The 25,106-nt window shown below is 40.1% G+C and overlaps 1 protein-coding gene across 1 annotated transcript in view; it reads left to right on the top strand.

Moving 5' to 3' along the window:
• The first annotated feature begins 85 nt into the window (after positions 1 to 85).
• EPB41L4A (erythrocyte membrane protein band 4.1 like 4A) overlaps positions 86 to 25,106 on the top strand; it is a 134,344-nt gene continuing 109,323 nt past the window's right edge. Inside the window, exon 1 of the mRNA XM_010563454.1 lies at positions 86 to 184. Within this exon, the coding sequence (XP_010561756.1) occupies positions 86 to 184 (99 nt within the window). The remainder of the gene's footprint in view (positions 185 to 25,106) is intronic.

The following is a 25,106-nucleotide window of genomic DNA, read 5'->3' as shown; positions in this document are numbered from 1 at the left end:
GGGAGGTACGGGAACGCCAGCCTCTCAGCAGCCGCTCGGGGCTCTTCCCGCCTCCCCGCCCCGTCCCCGTCCCCTGGCAGCAGGCATGGGCTGTTTCTGCGGGGTCCCGGAGGAATTCTACTGCGAAGTTTTGCTCCTGGACGAGTCCAAGCTGACCCTGACCACCCAGCAGCAGGGCATCAAGGTAAGGGCGGCCGGCGGGGCTGCGGGATGCGCAGCGGGAGAGTCCCCGGGGCCGGGCTCCGCGCCCTGCGGCGCGGCTGCTCGGCGGCGCCTGCCTCCCCGCCGCGGTTCGGGAGCCGGCACGGGAGCGGCGGTAGGAAAAGGGGTTTCCGGGATCCCGCGGGAGGCGAAAACAGAATTTCCTAACTTTCCTTGTGGTCGCGCAAGGGACCGACGGATCGGGAAGACGCGTGCCGGTGGGGCAGACGTGGCTCTGGAGACTTTCTTTTGAGATACTCATTTAAATGAGCAGGTGCCGACCCCTCCGGAGCACTCGGGACACGAGTATTTTTCTGTACGTGCTACCGCAAAAAAAAAAAGAAGAAAGAGAAAAAGGCGGCTGTGTGCACGGGCTGCTGCGCACCCGTGTTGAGTCACTCCCCGCTCCCTCCGGCCGCTGCTCCCTGCCGTGCCCTCCCCGGAGCCGCTCGCCTCGGCGGGGGAAAGGCCGCCGGCAGCGGGGCAGAGCCGGGCGCCTCCCCCGGCCCCCGGGCCGGCCGGGCAGCAGCTCCCGAGCGGAGGGGGCGAAGGTCCAGCCAGCTCTCCCAGCCCAGTGGCCGGTGGCCCGGTCGCTGGGGAAAAGCTCTTGGCGCTGCTGCTGCGGCACGCTCGGCCAGGATGAGCTCTTCAAAGTCGTCATCTGCCGAACGCTAATGAGGGCTGACAGGGGATGTGGAAACTGAGATTTTTCTAAGGGCCCTTAACTTGGTCCTGTTTGGTTAAGCCTGGTGACAGCAAATGGCACGTCTCAGGCACTTGAAGCCCTCGTTTGCAAAGCCAAGGACTTGAATTTATGAGCAATGGTGTTGGATCAGAAAAAAAAGAAAAAGGAATCAGTTCTTCTAAAATTTATTCTTGGAAAGGGCTGATCTATTTTACCTAAGACATTTGAAGAATAAAAGTCTGTATGCCTGTATGTCACAGCTTGAATGAGTAAAGTTTGGTGAAGCAGCTGGGGAAAGGAAAACCCAAACGGGGGGGTAGAGGGAGTCTAAATTTAACAATATAGTTTTAACTGTAATCTGTGGCACTGCCAGGTCTACATGTAATTGTCAAGCTTTGCTGAATCAACTGCCTGCAAATAGGCTCATAAATCCATGCTTAGCACAGAGGAGTGGGCAAATCACTGTGACGCTGGAATTCAGTACCTACATACGGTCTTTGAAGCCTAAATTTAGACAGTTCTGGAAAACTTAGCTTTATGTGTGCAGATGTGGGTGTGTATGTTATGCATTCATATATGCTTTTGTTGCCTGTAAATGTGCAGTTGCAGAAGAAGTGTATTAAAAGAATAATCTGCAAAGATAACCCTATGGTTTGCTTCATGAATACAAACCCTGAAAGGTGATGGGTTTGTGCAGTGTCTAATAAAAAATCATGTCCCATGGGAAAGAAAGGGTCTGGAGACGTAACTTCTTTTTAAGAACGCGTGACTTGCAGTGTTGGGAACCGTCTAGTTTAAGATGAGGGTGTGGTTTCCTGCCATTCTTAGTGTGATCTGAATGTGGTATGATGCTAAAGATTTCACCCCTTCCACCTGCTCCTTCTCTGTCTTGAATCTAACCGTGGAGCAGTCACAGAGTCAGTTGGAACAGAGTGTGGATCTGGCAGAAAACTGGTAGTTTGTTAACATTTTGGGGTAGGCACTGACACTGCACAAGCAGTGGGGAAGGGGGGGAAAGGAGAATCTCCCTTTTTGTAGCAGCCTGTTTTTTTTTTTAAGATCAAATTTGTATAATGTGAAACCACACCCCAGTGCTGTAGCTTCATGAGCCTGTGAAAACTACAGAGAAGAACTGCATAGTTCTCTCCTGGCCAGTGGTTTCCACGATTGTGTTCTCCCGTGCCTTTGTACTTGCACAAGTGTTTGCGCAGCTGTGTGTGAAAAGCAGCGCATGTCCAGCTGAAGGGTAACCACTGGTTTTCCTTTTGCTGGGTTAGTCTTCAGCTGGATCGGTGCCTTGACCCGGTTCACAGCTGGAGGAGGGCAGAATGGGCTCTTTCAACTGAGTTCTGGCTTATGCCATTTTAAACTGGCATTTTAAACAGGGAGCATTTGTGTTGTTTTTATTCTACAGGCTTCCATTGAAGTTACACGATTATTTCTTAGTAAAACAGAACTTAAAATTTGCCATGTTCTGTCATTTGGCACTTTAACCTTGAAATATGAATGTTTTGTTTTAAACCTTTTGTTAGCATGTACACATCTAAAAATGCAGAGTCTCGTATTTGTTTTTATAGAATTTCAGCTTTGGCACCGAGATACAGATTATAAATGTTCTTATGTATTTTATTTTAAAACCAAGATTTTCTTAGAACGTAAGATTCTGGATGTGATCTTTCATTTGTCTTCACACTTTTAATTCAGTTCCCAGCTATGGACAAAACATGGTTTTGGTACTGTTTCACAAATCTTGAGCTATTACAAGAGCAGAGATTTTAAGTGGTTATACAAGCAACTTTGTTCCCTTCTTTTTCCCCACGCAGATGCATGTCTGCTGGAAATAAAAACCACAACTTAATAGCTATTTATGCTCTATGTACTTACTTGATATTAGTGCATTTAGTCCTACTTGCTTTGAAGGGTGGAATACTGAGCTCTGTGACCGTAGGAGTCGTAAGCAACTCAGTTTCTTCAGTGAATCTGAAATAAAGGCATGAAGCAGATACTTGTTTCTGAACTGATGTAGAGTTTTGAAGATGCATTGTTTAGTTATTTCTGACTTGCTGTGCTTGACAGCAACTATACACTGCAAAATATGACGTTTTTGAATTACCTTTTTATTAACACATTCTTGGTACTACAGTGGGCTTTAAGTTGTACTTCAGGTTAAAACAATGAGCAGAGGTGGCACAAGACTAAGACTTTGAGTGCAGTTTAGAGATCCTTGTCTGTGAATTTCAAAGAGCTTGTTAGGGAGAGGAAAGCATCGTTTTTTTCTGGTTCCAAGTGGGGAAGCTGAGGTCCAAAGAGGTCGAGTGACTTTTCCAAGGTCATGCAACAGGTCAACGTCAGTCAGGAATAAAGTTCCCAGCCCTCTAGGCTGGTGGCAGCTGAGCAGTCTGCTGTGGGCCATGCTGTCTGGAAGGGTTTGTGGTGATCTCTTCCTTGTAGTTGCTCAAACTGACTTTTGCTTCTCATAGTTTGTTTTCTCACCATTACCAGTGCTGTCTTGCTGTTCTCCCTTTACATCTTTGTGGTTTGAAGTCAGAGCACTGTTGTGTGAAAATGTGGAAGCTGGCTCTCCAGCCTTCAGGGTTACAGCAGGCTGATAATAGCTAGATAATCGGGAAAGGGCATCAAATATCTCATAATCTCAATTTTTATGTTTCCCTACAGCACATTAACAGTGAGAGATATTTTGTAGAGTACGTGTTTTGAGATAGTGAAGCAATGGCAGTTGATAGTCCAGACAATTTTGGATTAAAAGGCTGTTCACCAGGTCCTGGTACAGTTTGTCTAGTCAAGGTACATGGTTTCAGATTGGGGCAGCTATTCCTCTGAAAGGGATGTTCAAGATGACAATTAAGAAATGGGTTTTTAACAGACTATTGCTACAAATGTGGTAAGAATCAGCTGTTAACTGAAAAATAATAACTTTTCCAGGCCTGTTACTTTGATTCATATTCATATAGATTAGTCAATAACTTAGGCATTTTTATGGTACAGTACTACCTTCTGAGCAGGTACAGCTTATTTGTTGATGTCACAAGACGTGTCGATAGTGTTTTGACGTGGTACCTGACTGATGGGTTGAAGGCATTACATATTTTGGCTCTGTTAGGAATTGGAGTAATTATCCTCGCAGAAGGAGATTGGTGTGCCTTGTTGGTCAAACTTGTTATTGGAGGTCAAGCAAACCTCTGTGGGCCCTTGGAAAATACTATGAAGCCTATCTGTGATTAGCTGTTTCAGAAAGAACGGTCATCCTGTAATGCGTATGTAACAGGAATTTAACAACTCTTTTACTTATTTGTCTTGAAAGCATTATTTAAAGCAGATGTTTGTTTTCTTTCTCCTGAAGAAGTTAAAAATGTTACGAAACATCTCTGTTTTATGTTTATATCTCTTTGGTTGCAATCAAATCCTTCAAAAAATACTAGCTACTTCTTCAGTGAGCAAACTCTCTAGTCTTAAGCCATCTGGTCATTGCACTTTTGAAGTAATCCTTGAAATTCCTCTGAGCACTATTTCTGTGCTCTCTGCGTCCTACTTAATTTGACATGTGTGACGGGCCAACAGCAAAGTTTGATTGTAAGAGAAGTGACGAAGAGGATAGATACACTAATTCTTCCTGGAAGACTCCGTTTACAGCATAAGTTCTGTACATTATTTTATTAGGTAGTACCATCTAATAGTGATATTCTGGCCAGCATAACACTTACTTGGTATGTTAAGGTGTTAATTAGTACTTCTGTGATATACAAGGCTGTCTGTCCCTTCATATGTGGCCCTCCATACAGAGATGCATTTCATGGTTTGTAAACTACACTTAGAGGTCGAATCTGTATAAGGTACTTGGTCTCCGAAGAAAGTGTGTGGTTTTTGTCTGGGAAATAAGCAGACAAATTTTTCTGCATGATGATTTACTGAGAATTTAACAAAATGAGATCCAACAATCTAAAAGCAGGCTTCAACATCTCAACATGGCTTAAAAAAAAACCCCCCCCCCCCCCCGAATACCTGAAGTAGTGAGTGACTGAGGTTAGGAAATGTATTAAATGACTTGATATGTAAAAAACATGAGTGGGTTCATCAGAATATGATACATGTTGTTAAGAAACTTAGGGAATAATTGGAAATATGATTTAGTATGATATATAGAAATAGGTAAACATAACGATTTCTTGGAAGGTTTTCTGGGCATTATCCTTGCATTATTCTTCTTCACTCCCCAGTGAAGTTTGTTGGTTTTTTTTTGAGTCCGAGCAGTTCAAAATGTCCCAGGCTTCATGCCTTCAAAATTTAGCATATAGGGAAAATGTGGGATGCACTTTTGGCTGAAGCTAATTTAGCTCTAGGGACTCCAAGGAATCAATATGGGAATGCTAGGCTCCTATTTTTTTCCCTGGTGAAAATGCTTAATGAATACACAGTCAGGAGGAAATAGAGCCCTATGAATAGAAAGAGTTTACATTGTGTTAATTACTCTAATTGAGAGTTGGCATTAAAAGTCAAATTGGTAGTCATTTGCTGTGTGAATATGGAATGTATTCTTTGTGATAGTGATTTCTGCTGTTTTACATTTATACATTTTTTAAAAAGGAAAGCATCTTTCTGTGAGAAATTTTCTTAATTATGCAGGTACACTATTTCAGAAATCCTAAAAACCTTTTTAATGGTAGATTGCAGTTGCTTTCTGCCTAAGGTAATTCGCTTGCTACCTACAATAATTACTAAACTGTTATATCAAAGCTCAAGCATATTTTTTCCTTTGCCCTGTTTGGTATTGATTAATACATACTTTCAAGGTAGATTCTTCTAGATACTCAGAATATTGTTTGAAAAGCATACTTAATAAAAAGTGAATTGGTTAGAAGGACACAGTCTTGAAACCCAGCTTTTTTTTTTTTTTTTTAACACGGAAAACAGTATTTAGAAAAACTGATACCATTCTAAGTCCTGTTGGCAACCTTGTAATTTCTTCTCTTTATAAAGCTACAGTTTTCTGGTTTGTGTGCATATTTTGCACAGCAGCAGGGAAACTAAACAGATAACGTTGTCAAGCTCCAAGTGTATATAAGTACATGTTTTCTTCTTTAATGTCATAGATACAGTATGTCTAAGGATTGTTCGTAACAAAGCAACAACAACAAAAAAATTAACAAAAACGTAGATTAATGATACTCTATAGCACTTCCATATTAGAAAGATGCTGTTCTTTCTTAAATTTCTACTATAAAATAGTCATCTGATTGCACACTGAGTACAAGATGGTGCATGTGGAATTGTGCACTATTTCAGTCCTCTAAAAGTGGACTGAAACAGTGCATAATTCCAAATTAAGAAAGAATGAAAGGAACAAAAAGGGCTCACAAACCTTGCTATTAGGTCCTTCTCAAAATTACTGTCACATATTTGAAACAGATTACTAATTTCACCAGTATCTTTACAGATGAGACCAGCAATTTTAAATACTCCAGGGAATAAACATAAAATAAATGAACACTGAGACACTTTATTTTCCCTAGGTGCACTTAACTAAATTAATGAAACCAGCATGACAGCAAGAAGGAAATACATTAACTTTTAAATGAGGTTACCTCTTAGTCAACCTGAGGTTTGAGCAATAACGTTGTCAGAGGGGTCTGTTTTGCTCGTTTCAATAAGCCATAATTTCTTAATATAACCAGGGCAAATGTAAGCTGTGTGAGGCGGCCTTTTAGTTAAACGCTTTTGGATTTCTGTAACTCAAATTGAGCATTTCTTATATTAGAGTATTTAGTACAGTTAAATACCATCTGTTGATATTTTATTCATTTTAGTTTATTAAAGTTCTAAACTAAAATTCAACTGCAGAATTGCAACCCTTCCACTCAAGAAAGAAAACTGCTAAAAATTACCATGTGATATGAGGGGAACTGTTGAAGAGACTGAATAATTTGACAAGTGCTTCAGAAACAGAATTTCATTAAGAAGCTATAGTTTTATGTAACTTCACACTGTAAAATATCTGTTGCCAAGATGGTATTGAACACGTATGAGAAAACGAGAAGTTATGTATTGGTCCTGTTGCATTATTACTAATATCCATAGTTTTGGTAGAAAGATGAGAGATAACTGATGCATTCTCCTTCATTCTTGTCAGTGTTTTTTTAATTTAAGTGCTTGTTTCCCTCAAGAGGATTTCATTTTGGTAGTGATAGAGCAGCTATATTAGCTGCATTTATTCAAACATGAGATCTTTGCAAGTGAATAATCATATTTCAATATCTGTGTAGAATTTTGCAGACTGCATTTTTAGTGCACATTTTAGATACTGCCTTTTTGATCAGAACTTGTGCTTGCTGCATACCAATTTAATTTTATAGTTTAAAATTAAGACTGTAGTTTCAGTATTGATTGTGCTTTTGTTCCCACTTCTTCCTTTGCATTCTGTGCTGGGGATGGTTGAACACTGTAGGCACTAAGGTCAAAGGGACACGCTTGGGGTCAACCCATGCTATTATTTAGGAGTGGAAAACCAATAGAAACATTGCAAAATGGAGCTCTGCTCCTTTGGTTTTCCTGCAGCATTAAGAGGGGAACCTTCCTGTTTTGCCGAGTGGGAAAAGTGCATTTTTATTTTTGGTAGAAGGCTGTATTACTTGGTTTGTGACCATAAATACTGACTTTTTTAAAGCTAAAATTTCAGTATCACCATAAACATAGCATACCTTGTTTTGCCTGTTGTCCCACTGGTCAGAAGTAGGCTGTGCTTAGTGACTCTTTGGGAGGCAGGTGCTTACCTGTAAGAAATGGGTCATGATGGTCCAGTCTGAGGTGTGTAAGGGAACACAGGCAGCAGTAATCACACAGCCAGGGGATCTGCATTCTGTATTTGAGGGAAGGAAAGGGGAAACAGTGGTTAGAAATCGAGAGAAAGAGAAACAGTTGGGAATTATGAGTGAAAGAGGAAAATACATGCTATGATGACAAGGGAAGAGACCTTTTGTGAAATATAATTCTAGTAGTACCTTTTCTGAGCTGGAAAAAACACACCTCAGTAGTTTCTTTAAGTTGATAGTACAAATCATCATTATTGAAAATAACAACTAAAATTTAAAATACCCGTGTAGGGATTTTTTGATCATTCTTCATGGAAATCTTTAGTGAGTTGTATGCATCGTTAACCTATCGTACCAGGGGTGTTATGTTAAAGCTTCGTTGTTAGAAGTCTCAGAGGTTTGTAAGGATTCCTTTTAAACAAACCCTTCTTTGTCATTGCCCCTGGTGAATTTTTTTTATGCTGTCTTGGTGTGACACGAGGGAAGTGCATACGAGTGGCACACCCTCCCTCCTATCAGGTGTTTGTATTAGTTATGTTTAATAAGGGGAATCCTTTACATTCTGTGAAATCTGACTGCTTCTTCAGCTTACATTTAAAATATATAATAAAGTCATTATAGTCATGGATAGTTACTAATGTGGAGGAAAAAGTGGGCTATATTTTGTATGGTTCATGTACTTATTTATATGTCAGTACTTACCTTTTAAACTTTTCAGGGTTACAAACAGCTCTCTGTAAGCCAGGCAAGACAGTCTGTCTTCCTGTAGTTCTTGAACTTTTGGGTATGTGGGTAAAATCTGTATGTGGTTGAGTGAGCCAGTTTGATAATAAGTGGCTCAGCACTTTACTATCTTTCCTGTGTTCTCAGGAAAATGAGAACTGAATGCACTGAGGGATAAATTCTTTGGCTGTGTGAGACTAGAATGCCTTTTAGTAATGGAAAAGGAGGATCTTTTATATCTCAATTGCATGAAAAGTATTTGGAAGGCAGAAAATGGCAGTTTCCCTATATAATTAGTGGTAAAATTTGGCACGGCTACTAATGTATGTAAGCACATGCTTTAACACTTTGCAGAACTAAAGGCAGTTGAACATCTTGCAGGATTGAGCCAAAAGAATGGCTGTCCAGATAAGAAACACCGGACCTGGTTCTTGTTTTCCACATACTATATATTTCACTGTAAGTTCTCATTTTTGTCTGAGAATGGGTTATTTGTAGTGTCACAAAAAATATTTTCTGTCTATAGTAATACGCACTTTTTATTTATTAAATACTGAGGATCTAGTTTATTACTAATCTTTTAAATAAATTAGATACGGAAAAATCACAGTTCTGGTTTTAGTTCATCAGTTTTATTCTGGTTCTTAGTGTCACAGTGTAAAAAAATTGTGGCAATCTTCTTTCCTATTTGGTGGATGAATGGTGGCTAGAAGGAATGTAATGAGGTTTAGTTCTTTTTCCTCTCAGAATGCCAGAACAAGAGTTGTCTATATAAGGGACTGCATTCAGAACCATAAGGGAAAATACACCTTTTTTTATGCCATGTCTGAGTACCACCCACAGCAAACTGGTGAAACTAGCTACTCAGACTTAAAAAAAATGGGGAAGAACACTTAGGTGAGTAATGAGGAGTGAGTTCGGCACTGACTTACAACTTGAAGCAAATGGTTACATATCCCTTCTGAAAAGGGGTAATCTCTGAATATTAGTATGACACGTAACACAAAAGCAGACGCTCCACGTCTGCCTACTGGGGGCATCTTAAACTGTCCTCAAAACTAGCTGGTGTTGGCCAACACCAGAGACAGAACACTACTGCATTAGGCCTTGCCTCTGCTCTAATTCTGTTTCAGTGGTGTTAATCTGTTTGCCTATGGTATAGAAGATGGCTGTTGTCTATAAAGTAGTGTAACCTTCTCATCAAGGCTGTTGAAGGGAAAGGAAGTCATGTGTCAGAACCAAATGGGAGTGGAGAGCTGCGACTGCTACTACTTTCTCAGTTTTTGTTCCTGCTGAGGAGCCGTCACATTCGTGTTTCCTGTGGTTTTCTGTGGCCGTGTCTGTACTACCTGGAAAGGCAGTATGAGGGAGCGCAAGGAGCCCGTTGCGTCCTGGGCTCAGCGGTGCAGCTGGCCACATCTGCACTGCCTTGCACGCAGCCCAGACCTCCCCTTTGGGGGTCCTTGGAAGTCCCCTTGGTGCTGACAGACAGTCTTTTGTCTGTATAGTTGGTTTGTTTATTCAATGTGCCAGAATAAGAGCAAGCTGAGTCTCAGACTACCGTAATGCCGGTTGTCATAGCATGACTGTAAGGGGTGAGTGATATGTATTGGGCTGCTTTGAAGGTGCATGCATTGCTGCGTAATGTTGAAGGCTGGCTTGAATGACTGAAACTAAGCTGTTTACATAGGGGAGCATGCAGCAAATGGTCCTGATGCTGCACCTGGATCTCCCTTCAGAGGAAATTAGGACACTTTAGAAGGGGTCATGGGAGACGGGTAGCCTAAGTTCAGTACTGGTGATCAGGAGAAAAAGGCCCTGGGCAAACGAAGGAGAGATGCAAATTGGCAGTGTGGTTACACTTGCAAAAAACTTTTCCCATATCGCTGTTTCCTCTGTGAAAGAAGGGAAGAAAGCCACAAGACCTTGTAGTGGAACCTTTTGAAGAGGTGTGTGAATGTCCTGACTTGCCCTCAGCTTTTTAGGTTTAATTTGCTTTGGCTGCTTTGGGTAGTGGGGGAGGGAGTGGGCTTAAAGGTGTTTTTAAATAATATTTTCAGGATGAAATAAAGCCCTTAAGTTCAAAAGATCAAATATTTTGCCTCTGTTTTGAAGTCATGTCAGGTTCTTCAGCCATATTCTTACCCCTATTCTTTTTTTTCTCTCTAAAAGTCACTAAAAGCGGGACCTGAATGTTCCAAAACATGTGCCTATATGCCTTTTCTTTTAATGTGTAACATTTAAGTTGCCTGAATGCTTCAGTTCTCTTTTCAACGTGTATGTTCTTCACCTGGAACATAGCAAGCTCTGAAGCTGTAGGATCGTATTTGGAAACAAAAGCTTTTGGTGTCCTTCAAATGTAGCACAATTATTCTGGATTATTTTGAGTAGTGTTTTGTTCTTCTGTGTTAAAGCTTGACAAACTATAGTGCCTTTAAAATCACCTCTACAAACTGTCTTTCTCCAAAAATGTGACGTATTCTCTGCTTTCCCAACACTCCACATAGGTATGGATGAGATTTACTATTAAGAAAATGCTCCTGGCCTTGTGATTCCTTCAGCTGTTCCTCCAATGTCCCTGGGCTGTTCCCGCAAAAGCCAGCTCTCTTCCTTAGGTGGCAATTTGGTAATAACATTCCTTCTTCTTATGAAAGCAATAGTGAGTTACCAAAGCCTTTCCCTGATTTGGGAATACTTGAAATTGTGGACCTGGTTTCAATTCCAATGAAGACCATCGGTGTTTTGGTGTGCTTTGGCACCAACTTCAAGAGGAGCCATATTGGACCCAATTTTTCTGCAAACAGGTTCAATTAGTAAATGATGATGCTGAAAATAAATGTGTTAGATCTTGTACAAAGATGTTAGATGTTGTTCACATAAAAGAAACTTATAAACTTTCTACCTTTTAAATAAAAGTTAAACATTTTCTTAGTCATCCTTGGCCTTTCATCAGCGTTCAGATCTTCAGTTTGACTGTTTAGAGCATGAAAGCTCTGTTTGTGCCTTTCATGATTGAATCTTTATTCAGTGATCTTAGATCTGTTTTTCTCTTTTCCCACTTTTCCTGAAAAAATTCTGCTATAGAAGCAGGTTTCATGAACTGTCTCCTGAAGTCTTTGTTTAAAGACAAACTGCAATGCAGACCATGTTTGTTTATGATGTCTGCTGCTTTGCGAATAGGTGAGTGAAAGTCAGCATGGATGGTCAGAAAAAGAATAGGTTTGTTTTTTATATTGTGTGTGTGTCTGTACAGAAATCAGAGGGATCTTGGTGAAATTATGATGTTTGGGGAGAGGAAACTATAAAATGTCAAAAGGAAGTAAAGTTCCTCAGTACTTCCTTTCTTTTGTTGTAAATCTTTCTTTGCAGTGATTTGTCATGTTTGTGTTTTTCTAAGAGATCAAAATTTTTACTGTAGCATGCAGAAACTCCAGAAGAAGGCAGAAGTTCTGCAGGAAGGCATGCTTCTGACATGGCATACTTTGTTGAGGGGAAGGTTTGATTGGAAGGGAATTAAACCACCTGCATTAAGTTCACCAAAAATGAATCAAACCCAGCTTTTTGTTACAGATGTGGTTTTTTTTCCTGTTGCATAGTCTGTATCTGAGCCCATGACATTTTCTATTTTCTTGATTTTTAAATATTTTTTTTAATTTTATTTTTTTGTCCATGAGTATTACCTAGGTCAGGGTTGAAGCTTTGCGGTAGGGCAGCATACAGAAATACTTTTGTTGCTGTGTGTGACATACATGTAGTGTGCTTATAGAACCCCCTCTCCAAGAATATTAATCCAGAACTTTTCATAAGCAAATAATTCACCCAAAGAAACTCCAAAATCAAATGGGTAAGCGAAAGTTTCTTCAGTATTATTTAATCCTACCATGTGTCTTCACTTGATGATTCAAAACAGCTATATTTTTATATGCCTGCCTTACTGGAGTATAAGCATGTGTTTGAAAAGTCACAAAAGTACAAGCCAGTGTTCGTTACTGCATTCACCTGTCTTTCAAAGTGATATGAATGTATGCTATGCCCATCTCCATGCTCAACTTGAGGTGATTGTGCTGTGTGTGTGTGTGTGTATCTAATCCACCAGTGGATTGCTATAAGTCTATTGAAACTGCCTTTGCCTGCAGTGGATTAAGGTTCTTCATCTTAATATGCATTTTTTCCTACATAAATCTCACCACATAGAGCAGATGGACTTAGTATTATCATCTGTAAGAAGAAGGACATCTAACAGGCTGCTGCTTATTATCTAGTTTCTCAAGCTTCTTCTGATTCATATTCCTTTTCTTGCATTCAGAAGGAATATGGGATAAGAAAAATCACTTGAACTGCAGAAAAGTAGTGTAATTGAATTTTGAACATTGATTTCTGAGTGTACAAAAAATGAAGTGAAAGAATGTACTCAAGCAGTAAATTACAGGAGCTAGCAGAGTGTACAGTGCCTTTAAGAAGCAGGTGTTTGCTATGAAGTTCACTGCGCATACAAACGTGCTTGCATTTTGAAGGCAGTTAGGAACATTTACGGGGGAACAGGAAACCTGACCAGCCTGATACAGGCTTTTTCTATTCAGTACAGGCTTGCAAAAAGGAAAAAAAAAATCATCATGCAGGGAAAAGCATGATTCTTCCTAGCTCTTTTAAGTCTGAAGCAGGAGGGGGGAACCAGAAGAATGATTTAAAGGAAATAGCCGTAGTGATTGTTTTAAGTATACACAAAGGAAGCCTTCCGCTCTGTCAGGAGCACTAGCCATTTTTGATCTGGAAGGAGGGACTGACCATTGAATTAAACAATGCTTTTGACTCTATTAGTTCATGCTCCAGCATTCATGACACATGTAGATTTAGGTTATTTTTCAAGTGTACAGTTGTTTCCTCCTGCTGGAAGCTGGGGCTGGAGTTTTTGGTAGTGATACGTTGTTTTAGTGGTGGTAGCGCTTGAGCACGCTGATAAAACATCGAAGTACTCCGCAAACAGCCATGCAAAAGCAGGCCCTGCCCCAGAGAGATACCAGTCTAAGGGCTGCAGCAATACAGGAGTGAGCAAATTGGCAAGTGTGGGAGGGGAGCTGGTTAGGATGGAGGAGAAAAGAGGCCAAGTTGTCAGTCCAGGTGGTGTTGTCTCTAGGCAGTAGAATAGCTGATTAGTCTGGGGTGGTTGTTCTGGTAGTATAAATTTGCAGAATTCTGCTGTGAGTAAATTGTACCAGGCGTTTGCCCCAAATTATAGATGCATATTATGGGTAGCTCTGAACTGATGCGTATCCAGTTCTTGCACGGCTGTCACGATTTTGGTTAAGCGTGTTCTGTTTTCATCACTAAAAAATTATAAAGGTAAACCAATATGGAAACAGTTTATACTGGTACCAATAATTTTGTACTTACCTAGCTTAACCTTTCCTTAAGTGAGAAAGACAATATATTAGCATTAGAAGCTCGACCGCCCATGCCTGGGGCAGGCTGGGAGGGAGGTACACTCTGGTTCCAGGAGCAGTGCGAATTGAAGAAGGTTTCTAGGCAAGCCTGAAGATTTTAAGCATCTCTAACACAAAGCTGCAAAGGTAGCTTGTCTGCCAAGGGCCTGGCAGGTAATTCCAGAGTAAGTACTGACCTTATCAAAACACAGAACCCACAATCTATCAAACATGTTTGATCAACCAATCAGCCCTGCCAGCTCATCAAACCCCCAAACCTCAAGATTTTCTCTGCATGCAAAAACTGTCTTTCTGACAAACTGGATGTGCTTTCATGGGGAGGTAAAATACAATCCCACTGGAGTCTGTTTGGCTACACATTACGGTAGTGCTCATGTTATATAGGCTACTCACTTTCGGGAAAAGGAGTATGTTGGAGAAGGTTAAAGCACCTTTAAACATATATCTATCTATCTATGCTAAGGATTAGAGTAGAAAAAATATTCTAGTGAAATAACAGACTTGTCTGAATCCTGGTGGAACTGCTGATTTTTGTGATTTTTTTTTTTTTTTTAGTCTCCTTCATTTAGATAAACAGCTGGATCTGCTTAAAAGAGTTTTTTATTTTGAACAAAGGTTTGTTCTGGTTTGGGGCTCTTGCTTCAACTGGGAATTATATCCTCCAGTGACACTTGATTAAGCCAAAATAAGTCAAGTCGGTGGTTAGGCTTTAGTCAGCTCACACATGTTCTGCTACAGGAGAAGAAAATTATACTATCCTTTGTTGGATTATCTCACATGTCATTTATGCAATAATGTATCAAAGCAAACAAGATTCTAATCAAAACAGAAAAAAATTATGCATATGAAAAAGAAGAAATTGGAAGGATCCAATCTTGGTGAGGAAGATCCTGTCAATGTCAATGGGGATTATTTTGTATCATGTAATCATAGGCAGGATTGGAATTGTACACAAAGGACACAGGCATGATACTTATTTTCAGAAGTATTCAGGTGCTTGCATAAGACTCTTTCAAAACTCTTTTCTCAAGGTTGTGCTTGGCACTCAGGTAATTCTGAAAAACTGTCTCAATGCCTGAATTACCAGTTACAGAGTAAATATCAGTACAACAGTATCACTTACATCAAGGTGCATTTATGATGCCTGGTGTATGAGAGCTAGACTCATGAGCTGAAACTGGGAAGCAGCATCTTAACATTATGAGTCGGCATTTTCTTACTCAATGCTAGAAACAGAAGTTAGAGGATTTTATGCTGTCGAGTCTGTATTTTTAATAAATGAACAATCCCACATAATTAAATGTGGATTTAACAGTTTTAGGGAACAGCTGCTGCTGACACAAAGAAAAGTTTGCCTCTAAGCAAAACTGTAATTCTTCACATATCAACATATTAAAACTGTATTTCAGAAGGAAGGTTTTACTGTCACGGAGTCATTTATGTAGTGACGTGGAGCTGCAAGTTCTGTGATTCAGGTAGATGTGTTAACCTATCTAAAATGAAGTTCTCCAGTGCGACTGCAGTATCTAAGTCTTTTACTTGCATGCAGTATTTGTGGGCTCTGCTGATTCTTGGAAGATTCTGTCAAAAGGTTTGAACACATGATCAAGCTGGTGAGTGTTCAGCTGTGGTAGCTACCTACATGCATGAATAGCAAATATTTAGTAATTCATTTTAGCTTGCAATAAGAGGATTTAGTTGCATTACCTTTCATTTGCTGTTGGTGAAGAGGCTGCACAGGTTGTGGTAGTGGTGGTTCAACTTACATAGGTATCTTCAAGGGTCTCTGATTTCTCTGGAAGGCTTCAAATCTGCAGTGCTACAGTCTGATTCTTATAGTGGATTTCACTTTGGTGTTTTTGTCAATGCAAAGTCTTGGAATTTCTTTCTTGGTCTCATTTAAAATAATTTAAACTTTCTGTTGTCATGGTTGCAGAGAGGAACTCAAAAACATGAACCCTGCTGACTCCTAAAACCAGTAAGCCTGCATATTTCTGTGAGGAAGCTCAGAATTAAAGCAAGTGCTGTGATTATTTTTTTTTCTCCCCTTGAAGGTAAAGTCATCATTTCTAAGTGGCTAGGATTGCTTCTGTAGAGCAATAGGAGTAGAAGGGAATTAGATGAATAGGATGTATAGTCAATTTATAGTGAATTGCATTACATGAGGGCATGGTCACAAATATGTGGTTCATTCTTTACAGGTTCCTTTGGTCTCATCTGTTCTTGAAAACCTCAACTAAAGGAGCCTCCCAGGAGCTCAGCTGCAGTCCATTGTTACTCTTCCACTTAGAAAACTTTTCCCTGACATCTAGCCAGGGTCACTTTTGTTTTCAGTTAAGCTACTTTTCATTTTTTCCTAACTTGAGTGGTTCTCTGCATAGCGTACATTTGATCCTTAACCTTTTTTAACATGCTTTTTTATAGCATGTTAGGAGACTTGATGCCAAGAAGTGCTGGAAGCTTTGACTTTGGGCAGGGACAGGCACTCAGGCAATTGTCTGGTACTCAAGGTGAGGGAGGTTAGGCATATACGGGGCATTAGGTTGTATACAGATGTCTTCCACTACCTTCTCATATTTGTATACCTAGGAAGAATGTCAGGACTGGTTTGCTTTACCTTAGCTGTTTCTCTCCTGCCCAGTGTTTTTGTGTACCCTTACGAAACTTCATCTTTGTTTCTGCAGTGTGTCCTCACTGAAATCCTGCTTTGCAGTTCCCTTTCTTGAATAGTTCTTCTTCCGTTATTTCCTTCCTGGATGATAAGGAGAGAGGACTAAATTAATCTGAACGACTTTCTTAGTCTCCCCTCAACTTCTTTTGTTTGTTTTTTCCTAGTCTGGTGAGAGGGAGATAAAGGCCTCTCAGCAAGCATATGACAGCATATACCTTGCACTGTCAGTGATACAAAAGCAAAAAACTTTGAGCAGCAATTTCATCCATGGGTAGAAGGTTGTGCATAGGTTCCCTTTCTCATTGTGTGCAGCAAATCAACTAACGTTGTTAATACATTTTAAACAGCATATACTTTTATACTCCTGTATGTATACTCTTTAGATGTTGAGCAGCAGTGGTCCTCAGGCTGCTGCCTCTAAGGATTATTGTTCTGCTGTGTTTTTCTGAGCGTCTCCATGCAGAGAGGACTTAACCTTGTGACTCTGCAAAAGCTTTGGCAGCTTCTCCCTCCCCTGCTCCAAACCACAACACACTTTCTGAATGTGTATCATTATCTCCGTGCTTCACGTTGGCTGTCCCTGGAGCTATTTGCTTGGCAGAACGTTGCCCATTCCAAGGCAGCTTTAAACTGCGCCAGGCTGGGATCCAGCAGAAATCCAGAAGATGTGACATGAAGACAGTCTTCTGAAGATGATGGGGAGACTGAAAACTGGTAAGATCGGTCTGCTGGCCAAAGTCTTGAGATGGTATGTATATGAGCAGAGTGCAGTTCTTGCTTCTACCAGTTTAACCCCTTTGGGAGGGTCTGGACTTCAAGTCTTTGCACTTACGAAAGCGGTAAATTATATTTCCTTTTTTTTTTTTTTCCTGTTTTGTTTCATTATTTTGACTTTAAGTTTTGGGAGTTAGGGACTAGTAGATGTATTTTTTACAATCCCTTCCACAGGGAACTACAGTCTCTTTGTGTCCCATCTCTGTAAATGATGATGATGGTAATAGAGCAGAAGGGGCAAGTGATGTGAGAGGAAATAAGCAGTGCGGAGTGAAACAGCTACTTCAATTAAAATGGATTTTATCAGATATAAGTCCTTCTGCCAGATACAAGTTCTCATAGAGTTCTTTGTTAGAAGATCTGAGAGGACCTTGAAGACTGGAAATGTATTCAGGCAAAAATCGGGGGTTTTATTTAACCTCAAAGAACGTGTTGACTTAAAACAAACCCACAAAACAGAAGCAGGGAAAAAAAATATGCAAACAAACCTCACCACCAGCTCTGCCAACTTCCTGACCCCTCTCCCCTTAAAAAAAACACGCCTGCAGCCATAGACAGATTTATTTCTCTCTGCAGACTTAATTTTTAAGTTTGTTGGCTTGGTTTTATGCATTTGATTTTTGACATCCCCATGACACTGTTGCATCCAGTGTCCCTTCCCATTTTTTAAAGTTTGTATGAATTCACTTCCCAAAGATAAAACTCACAATTTTAGAAAGATTCTTAGAAAACTCGTGATGACTAGAAAAGCCCTGTGCTTTCCAGAAGTTCCTCAGAGTGAACTCATGTCTTCCACAGGCAAAGCTACTTGCAATTTAGTCTCAGGCTTTGAAGGACCTGAATGTGTAATGGCTTCTTATTAGGCAGTTCTCATCTTTCATATTTGAAAAGTTCTCCAGTGTCTTTGTGGTCATGTTGTTCTTCCGACACTGTAAGATTAGGCTGAATCTGTAAATAGTATTAACCAGCTTTCTTGCCAACTGCTATCCAGGCAGCAAAATTACAGAAGCAGAAAAAGGGAGTTGAACCAGTACGTTCCAATGTTGCTCCAGTTTGGGTTAAGTTTTACCGGTGTTCTGTAGAACTTAAGAGTAACAGTTTGTGTTCATCTCCGATTTGGCTCTTGGCTTGCTGAGATGCTGTCTTCAGCGACAGCCTGTTTGAGTTACCTACCTGATGCATCTCCTGGGGAGGGAGGAGTACCTTCGTTCTCAGCGCTGGCATTGCAGTTGAATTTTTGTCATCTGGCCTCTTCTTTTAGGTTCCAAAAATCCCGAGTGCAGTAGAAATAGAATGACATGGCAGAGGTAATATTCCCTTCCATTCATGCTTCTTCCCGCCTAGACTTGCTGATGTTTGTATCTGTGGCTGCAGACATGGGAAGGACAGGTGGTATGCTACAAAGACCTTTGTAAAACTATGAATGCTCGACCAAATTAAGAGGAAAAATGTTTTTGATTAAGAGAGTATGTGTTCCTTGAACTCTATCCTAGTTACAGCTGCGTGTTTCTCCTCTCCTGACGTGGCCCAGCCCTCTCTGAGGTAGCCTGAGGTCTACTTTAATTTACTCCAGTTGGCTGTGGTTCCCGAGGAGTCGTATGCCACCTGGCTATGGCTGGAACAGGGCTTACCCCAGCCGCTCCCTTTCCCCACCCTGAGGAGGCGCAGTGGGCAGGAGTGGGTGGGAGCTGGATCTCCTCTGGATCTCCTGGATCGCAGCCCGCCAGGTTGCCCCGAAGCGGGGAGCTCCCAGCTTGCCGAGAGTTTCCACGTCGAGCTGTTTGAGGCGCAGAGAAGGACTGAACGCCTGCTGACCTCCTTCAAATACTCCTGTATCCCCATGATGAAAGGCTTGAATGCTACCGTCCAAGGCCCTGTCATTTTCAAGATAGGCGTTACGACCTCTGCACTGAACTCAGTGTGTTTGTCAGGGACCTTCTCTACTTAAAACCCTTCTTTAAACAACACTGTAGTTGTAAGTCAAAGGTGCTAATATTTTGTCTCTGAAGCCTTTGCAAAAATGTACCTGCACAAGCAAAATAGGAATACTCCAAAGAGAAGTTACTTGCCTTAGCTAATTTACAAAAGATGAGTTTATTGTTCATCTTCCTGAAGAGAGTTTTATCATGCCGTTTCACTTAACTGAGTGCATATGAGTAGTAAATGCAATAAATAATTACAGAATACAGTGTCACACAATAAAGGCAGGTCATACTTCATTCAACCTGTAAACTGTTTTTTTCCCCCACTCCTCTGGATTAGAAATACTTTAATAAATGCTGTTAAATCTACTGTTCTTCCTTCACCCCCTTATGTAAGGCCATGTTTTGGGCGTCATGATTAAAGATGTTTGTGCTGAAGTGTAGGAATTGATTTCTTGTCTATGGTTTTTCTAGAGCTGTTGTTTCTTTAAAGAAAAAAAAAGGGCACCTCCACTGGTGGTATGCTATCATCAATACTCTTTCCAGTGTTACCTTCCTGCTTTATGTATTTATTAAACTTCATCATTTATATCTAGGCTCAGTATTGACTTCTGCCTTTGTTGATGGTTGGAATTGGTTGGAATTAATGCAACCACACTTGTAATTTATTAGGAATTGGGATGTCATTACAAGAGTTTACAAAAAGAAAGTGTTGCTCCAATGCATTGGACCAGTTCTCAAAAAATGTTTTTTTAATAATGGGGAATTGTTCTCTGCAGCCTTCTCAATAGGGTGATCATTCTAGAAGATACATCTTAAAATGCGCAATATCGTTTTGCCACAGTGTTATCACAAAAGCAGAACAAAGTATGGTTTCTTCGTTTTCCCATCTTAACCTTTTCCTTTTACTTCAACTTCATGTTGCAGTAGCCTGTTGTCAGCAAGGGAAAGTTTCACTTTACAGTTCAGCAGATTAATTAATGGTGAAAAAAATTCATTATCTCTCTGGTTTACAGAACCTGGGCTGGTTTGAGATTATAGTGAACTACAGTATTTTAAGCTCTGTAACTGAAAAATCTGAAACTTTGAGTAAATACTGATTGTGAATATGATTTTTTTGGATTTTTGAGCATCTGGATGTGTTCTGTGCAAATCACCTGCAGACTGAAGAGAATACCCTGAAATTGAATAAAAGATTACACAGTGTAAAAATGCCTTTCAAAACCTTTTCCTCCCTTTTTGTGTGACAGGGGATGTGGTGAAAACATGGGGGGAACACCCCCCCCCCCCAATCTCAAAAAGTTTACTCATTATAGTCATCAAACAAATGCATTATGTAGCAGTTTTGACTGTATCTTTATTTTGTACTGTAGTGTTAGCTTGTTCACAAAGCTATTATTCATTCTCTCCCCAGAACTTTACTTTTCATCAGTAAATTGGCTATGGATTAATAGTATAGTGTCAAAATGGAGGAATTATACGCTGATGCATTTTTGGTAAGGTGAAATAATTGTTTTAATTGGTATTATATTGAAGGTCCATGCTTGACTGTGCAGTATTTGGCGAAAAAAGTATAAAATACACATTTCTAAGTTTGTGAAAGGACTGAGCTTCCATACAAAACAGACTCAAAACATTTTACTGTCATGTGTAAAATTACTGCATTGTGTGTCCCTGTTTCTTTAATATTGCTTCCTTTGATCTGGCAAGTTCAGTAGTTTGCTTGCTGAGCAGTTGAGAGTGGAGTTACAATAAACTGTTGGCAGTTTATAATTAAGCTTAGGCTTAATGGTGCCAGTTCAGTTATGTTAGATCATTTTTTTTACCCATTTTACATTTTGAGGAATTAATATCCGTATCCTGCAAGTCCAGCACTAGTTGTTGACAGTGTTATTCCCAAGTCAGATGTATTAGTACCATCTCTTGGTAGATAAACAAATGGAGCACTAATGTGTGTGTGTGTAGATGATACATACGCATGTGTTGTGTGTGTGTGTGTATATATATATCACTTATATTACATATGAAAGAGAATATATATATAAGTATAAACATCTACTTATGTATGTATCTATCTATCTAAAGAAGTGGTTGAAAGGCCAGAGGTCCTTTCCAGGAGACTAGTGGCTGAAGAGTGCAGTGTACTGAAGAACTGCTGAACTGCTGTAGCTAATGTGCCACTCCTAAAAGTCTGGAAAAGGTTTTTCAACCACTTGTAAAGAAACACAGGGTGCTCAGTATTTTCATGTGAGCTGGTTGACAATGGGATGAAAGTTAAAGATGTGTTGTCCGTGTAATGTGTGATATTAGTCATCTTCACTGACTAGGATGTTGTAAATCTGAAGAACTGGAATTGTATCTTTATGAATGTAGCTTAGTTAAGTGTGGCACTCAGCGTTGTGACAACCAAGTAAGTTGACAAAAAAACCCTCACCCTCCACAACTTCTGGCTTTATTCCCCACTTCTCTGTTGTGTGCATGACGGCATGTTTGTGAATAGCTCTTTGCATTTTTTTTCCTCGTGTATTTAGTGATCTAGGTTAGATGCACAATTGTTATGTCAATGGAAATTTTTCCACTGATTTCAAAAGGCTGAGGGTCAGACTGTTCTCACTTTCTCCTTTCTTGAAAAAGACCTTTGATAGTCTTGACAGGGGCCTGGAAAAAAAGGGGGTGTGTATGTGTAATTTTCTCAAAAGAAATTTTTAAAATTCTGTATTATATAAATGTTGTTCTAGCAGAACTAGAATTGGTGGAAAAAGCTTCAAAACATTAGTATTCACTGGGATCTTTTAATTTTAGATGCAATTGTGCACACATGCATACCATAAAGATTGCTTCATGTGTTAATCATCTTTGTCAAGAGACTAATTTAACATGTATAAAAGTATTTACATAAAAAAGCATGATTTAGTATAATGTTATGTGACTGCATGAACTCACTTTTTAGCCATTTAAATGTAGTGTATTGGTTCAAATTTTCCAGTATCTTTTTCAGAAAACATAAAGCCAGGATTATCAGGTATTGTTTTCAAGTGTTAGTGGCATATTTGGTATCTTACATAGCTTTGTAGATTTCCACTGACTATGCATTAAACTTGTGAGTTACGTAAATGTTCCAGAATAGATCTTTTGTAATGGTTATGTTGTTTGTATATGTTTTATCTAGGATTTTTTTATCAGTTTCTTCTCCAGTGTTTTTTTCTTTGCAGCCTTTCTTTTCCAGTTCAGCTACTGACTGTTTTAAAACATCATTAATCAGTCTCTTCTCACTGCTTGCATTGGATACTAGAGATTATTCTAGCTGTATAGTGTTAACATTGAGAGGTATTTCCAGGTATTTCTGCCTATGACATGGAAAAAACAAGGTATCAGGGAAATGAGGTCAGTGGAGACAGAATTGCTTGCCCCAGTGGCAAAACCTTCACAATAGCAGGGAGCATGAAATCACCCTGGAAGCAAAGAGCTCATTTGGTTTTGGTTTTCTGAGCGACGTTTACAATGCACTGCCTGAGTAGGCCAGGTGTGTTTTTGTGCTTTGTTTGTGTGTGGCAGTGTGTTCTGAATAGAAGTGGGGCCAGACTGGGAAGCCTTTGGGTATGATCTGAATATTCCCTAAGTTTCTGTTAGTATAATGTTTAGAATTGGGTTTATAGCTATTGTCTGGATTTTAAATAGTTCGGAGGCTTGTGAAGAAAATAGCAATATTACAGTTCCTGGTTCATGACAGGTTTTGTAGAGCATGACTGTGGAAGTAATCTGTCTTGACATGACTGCAGGGTGCCAGTCTTTGCTTGATGAAGTCAGGTATGCTTCTGACAGTGTCACAAATGAACACGGTCTTGGACAGTTTTAAAAGTGAATAAACAACAAATCTCAACAGCACATCTGGGTCTGTTTCAGAGAATTTTGTAGGTTATGCGTGTGGTTACCAACACATTAGTAACTTTCTGGCAGAGCAATTAAAATTTTTTCTTCATTCCTACTTGGGCAAACAGGGACTGCCAAAAAGCCCCTCTTTCTAGATCACTTTTCACAAATTTATCTGTCCTGTATTCTGTTTGTGAAATACTAAACCAGCTTATCCTTTCACCTGTGTAATAGCAGCAAGCCATGGACAAGTTGGGGACTGGAGAAGGCAGAGGATTTTTGCCTTGTAGATGGTGAATAGTATGATGGGAATATAAAGCCAATCCAGGCTGTGTGCTGTATACTTCACCTTAATGGGAGTGTTCTGTAATTAGACTTACACACTGTACCCAAGAGGAAGTAAAAAATATGTTTGTTTTTGAAACCAGTTATGGATAAACTGCACAATAAATTGATGCCTGACAGGCTCTTTTCTGTGCTTTTCCTTGTGCAGTGCACTGTGGTTGCTGCTTGGTTCCTATTTCATCCCCACTCTCTTCTTACCTTTTTTCTTTTATTCTGTTTTTATTAGGTGTTGTGAGTATATGTGTTTTTTCTTTCTGTCTCCTTGGTTGCTTGCTTGCGCTTGTTATGTATGGTCTTTCTCACTGTGTTGTGTATGATCAGATGATGGTTCTGCAGAGCCAACAATTTTACAACTGGACTCTAACAGCAGCGCGAGAGGAGGAGGACGGGGCAGAGTGGATGTGCGAAGCTCGTGTGCTGCTTCCTGAAGGCAGACATTCGTGCAGCCCCCTTGGTTAGGCAGGAGAAGGCAGAGCTGGACAAGGTGCTTGTTATTTCACATGTGGCGCGGTGTTTGCAGTGGGAAGAAAGAAGGACCCGTGCTCTCTCTCCCTCTGCCTCTTTCTGCTCTTTTGCTCTGCCTCCGTTTAATGCATCTGTGGCTTTCTCCTTCCTGATTGCAGTTCAGGGACACCCATCCTTCCAGTTGCTGCCTATGTTCTTTCAGGTTTGTAGCAGGAATAAAAAAGATTTACTTTAGGAAAACAGACTGCGGGGCTGAAATCTTTATTTTGTTGCCCAGCTGTGTTGAAAGTAGACCTCAGCTGCTATGTGTTACCTTACTTACCAGTACATGAAGCCTAATGCATGACTGCTTTCGGTACAGCATGAGATCTTTTGGTCTCAGGCACGTGGCTTTCAAGCAAGAGGCAAATTTTGTAAGTTCATTTTCTTATTCACTCAGCCAGAGAGATCCCACAAAAGGGAGCCCTTCATTTTAGTCTCTTCAAAATGCATCCGTGTCTGTTATTAAACTTCACTTAAAAAGAGTCATCAGTATAACAGGGTTGGTTGAAAACAGCTAATACTGGGTGCATTGCTGCCATTCCTAGGGCTTCCCAGCTGAGTGTGGCTTACCTGCCAGGTGTGTGTGTGAGTTGCGTAGCCATGCCTGTATCTGCAGGGTGGAAGAGGGAGGGTTGGTTTGTTGCATAGCAGTGGTCAGAATTGTTTGGAAGGAGCTTGGAGCTGATGGCAATTAACAAAGCCACCCCTTTTAATAAATCCAATTAGCATTTGTACAATTAATTTCCATCGTTTTTTAAAACAAAATCCATTCTTCTCCTGGTTGTTCACTTCTTTTTGAGAAGGGGAACTGAAGGGTGTTTTTTAAGTTATCCATTATCTATTTTTGGTGTAGATCAAATCAGTCATGATAAGTTGAGTTGCATGTGTATCATGCATATGTAAGTCAAAGTGTGACACTTCAAAAGCTCAGAGTACTTCAAGATAACTGTGAACGTGGAGTTTGTGGGGTCTGGTATCACACAGATAGATAAATGTGAGTGAAATACAGGTAGAGAAACCTGTCAGAGAGGGTGAAGTCTGAAAGGATCTGCTCAGAATTTGCTTCTGTTTATGTCATCTAAAGAATTTAGTAATTCCTTATGTTCTTAAAAAAGCAGCATCTATAAGAAGAAAATACAGTTT

The sequence above is a fragment of the Haliaeetus leucocephalus genome, unplaced genomic scaffold (assembly GCF_000737465.1).
Source record: "Haliaeetus leucocephalus isolate CR32 unplaced genomic scaffold, Haliaeetus_leucocephalus-4.0 Scaffold167, whole genome shotgun sequence".
Classification (NCBI taxonomy): Eukaryota; Metazoa; Chordata; class Aves; order Accipitriformes; family Accipitridae; genus Haliaeetus; species Haliaeetus leucocephalus.
The sequence above is the reverse complement of the archived record's forward strand: the minus strand, read 5'-3'. Positions and strand labels throughout refer to the sequence as shown.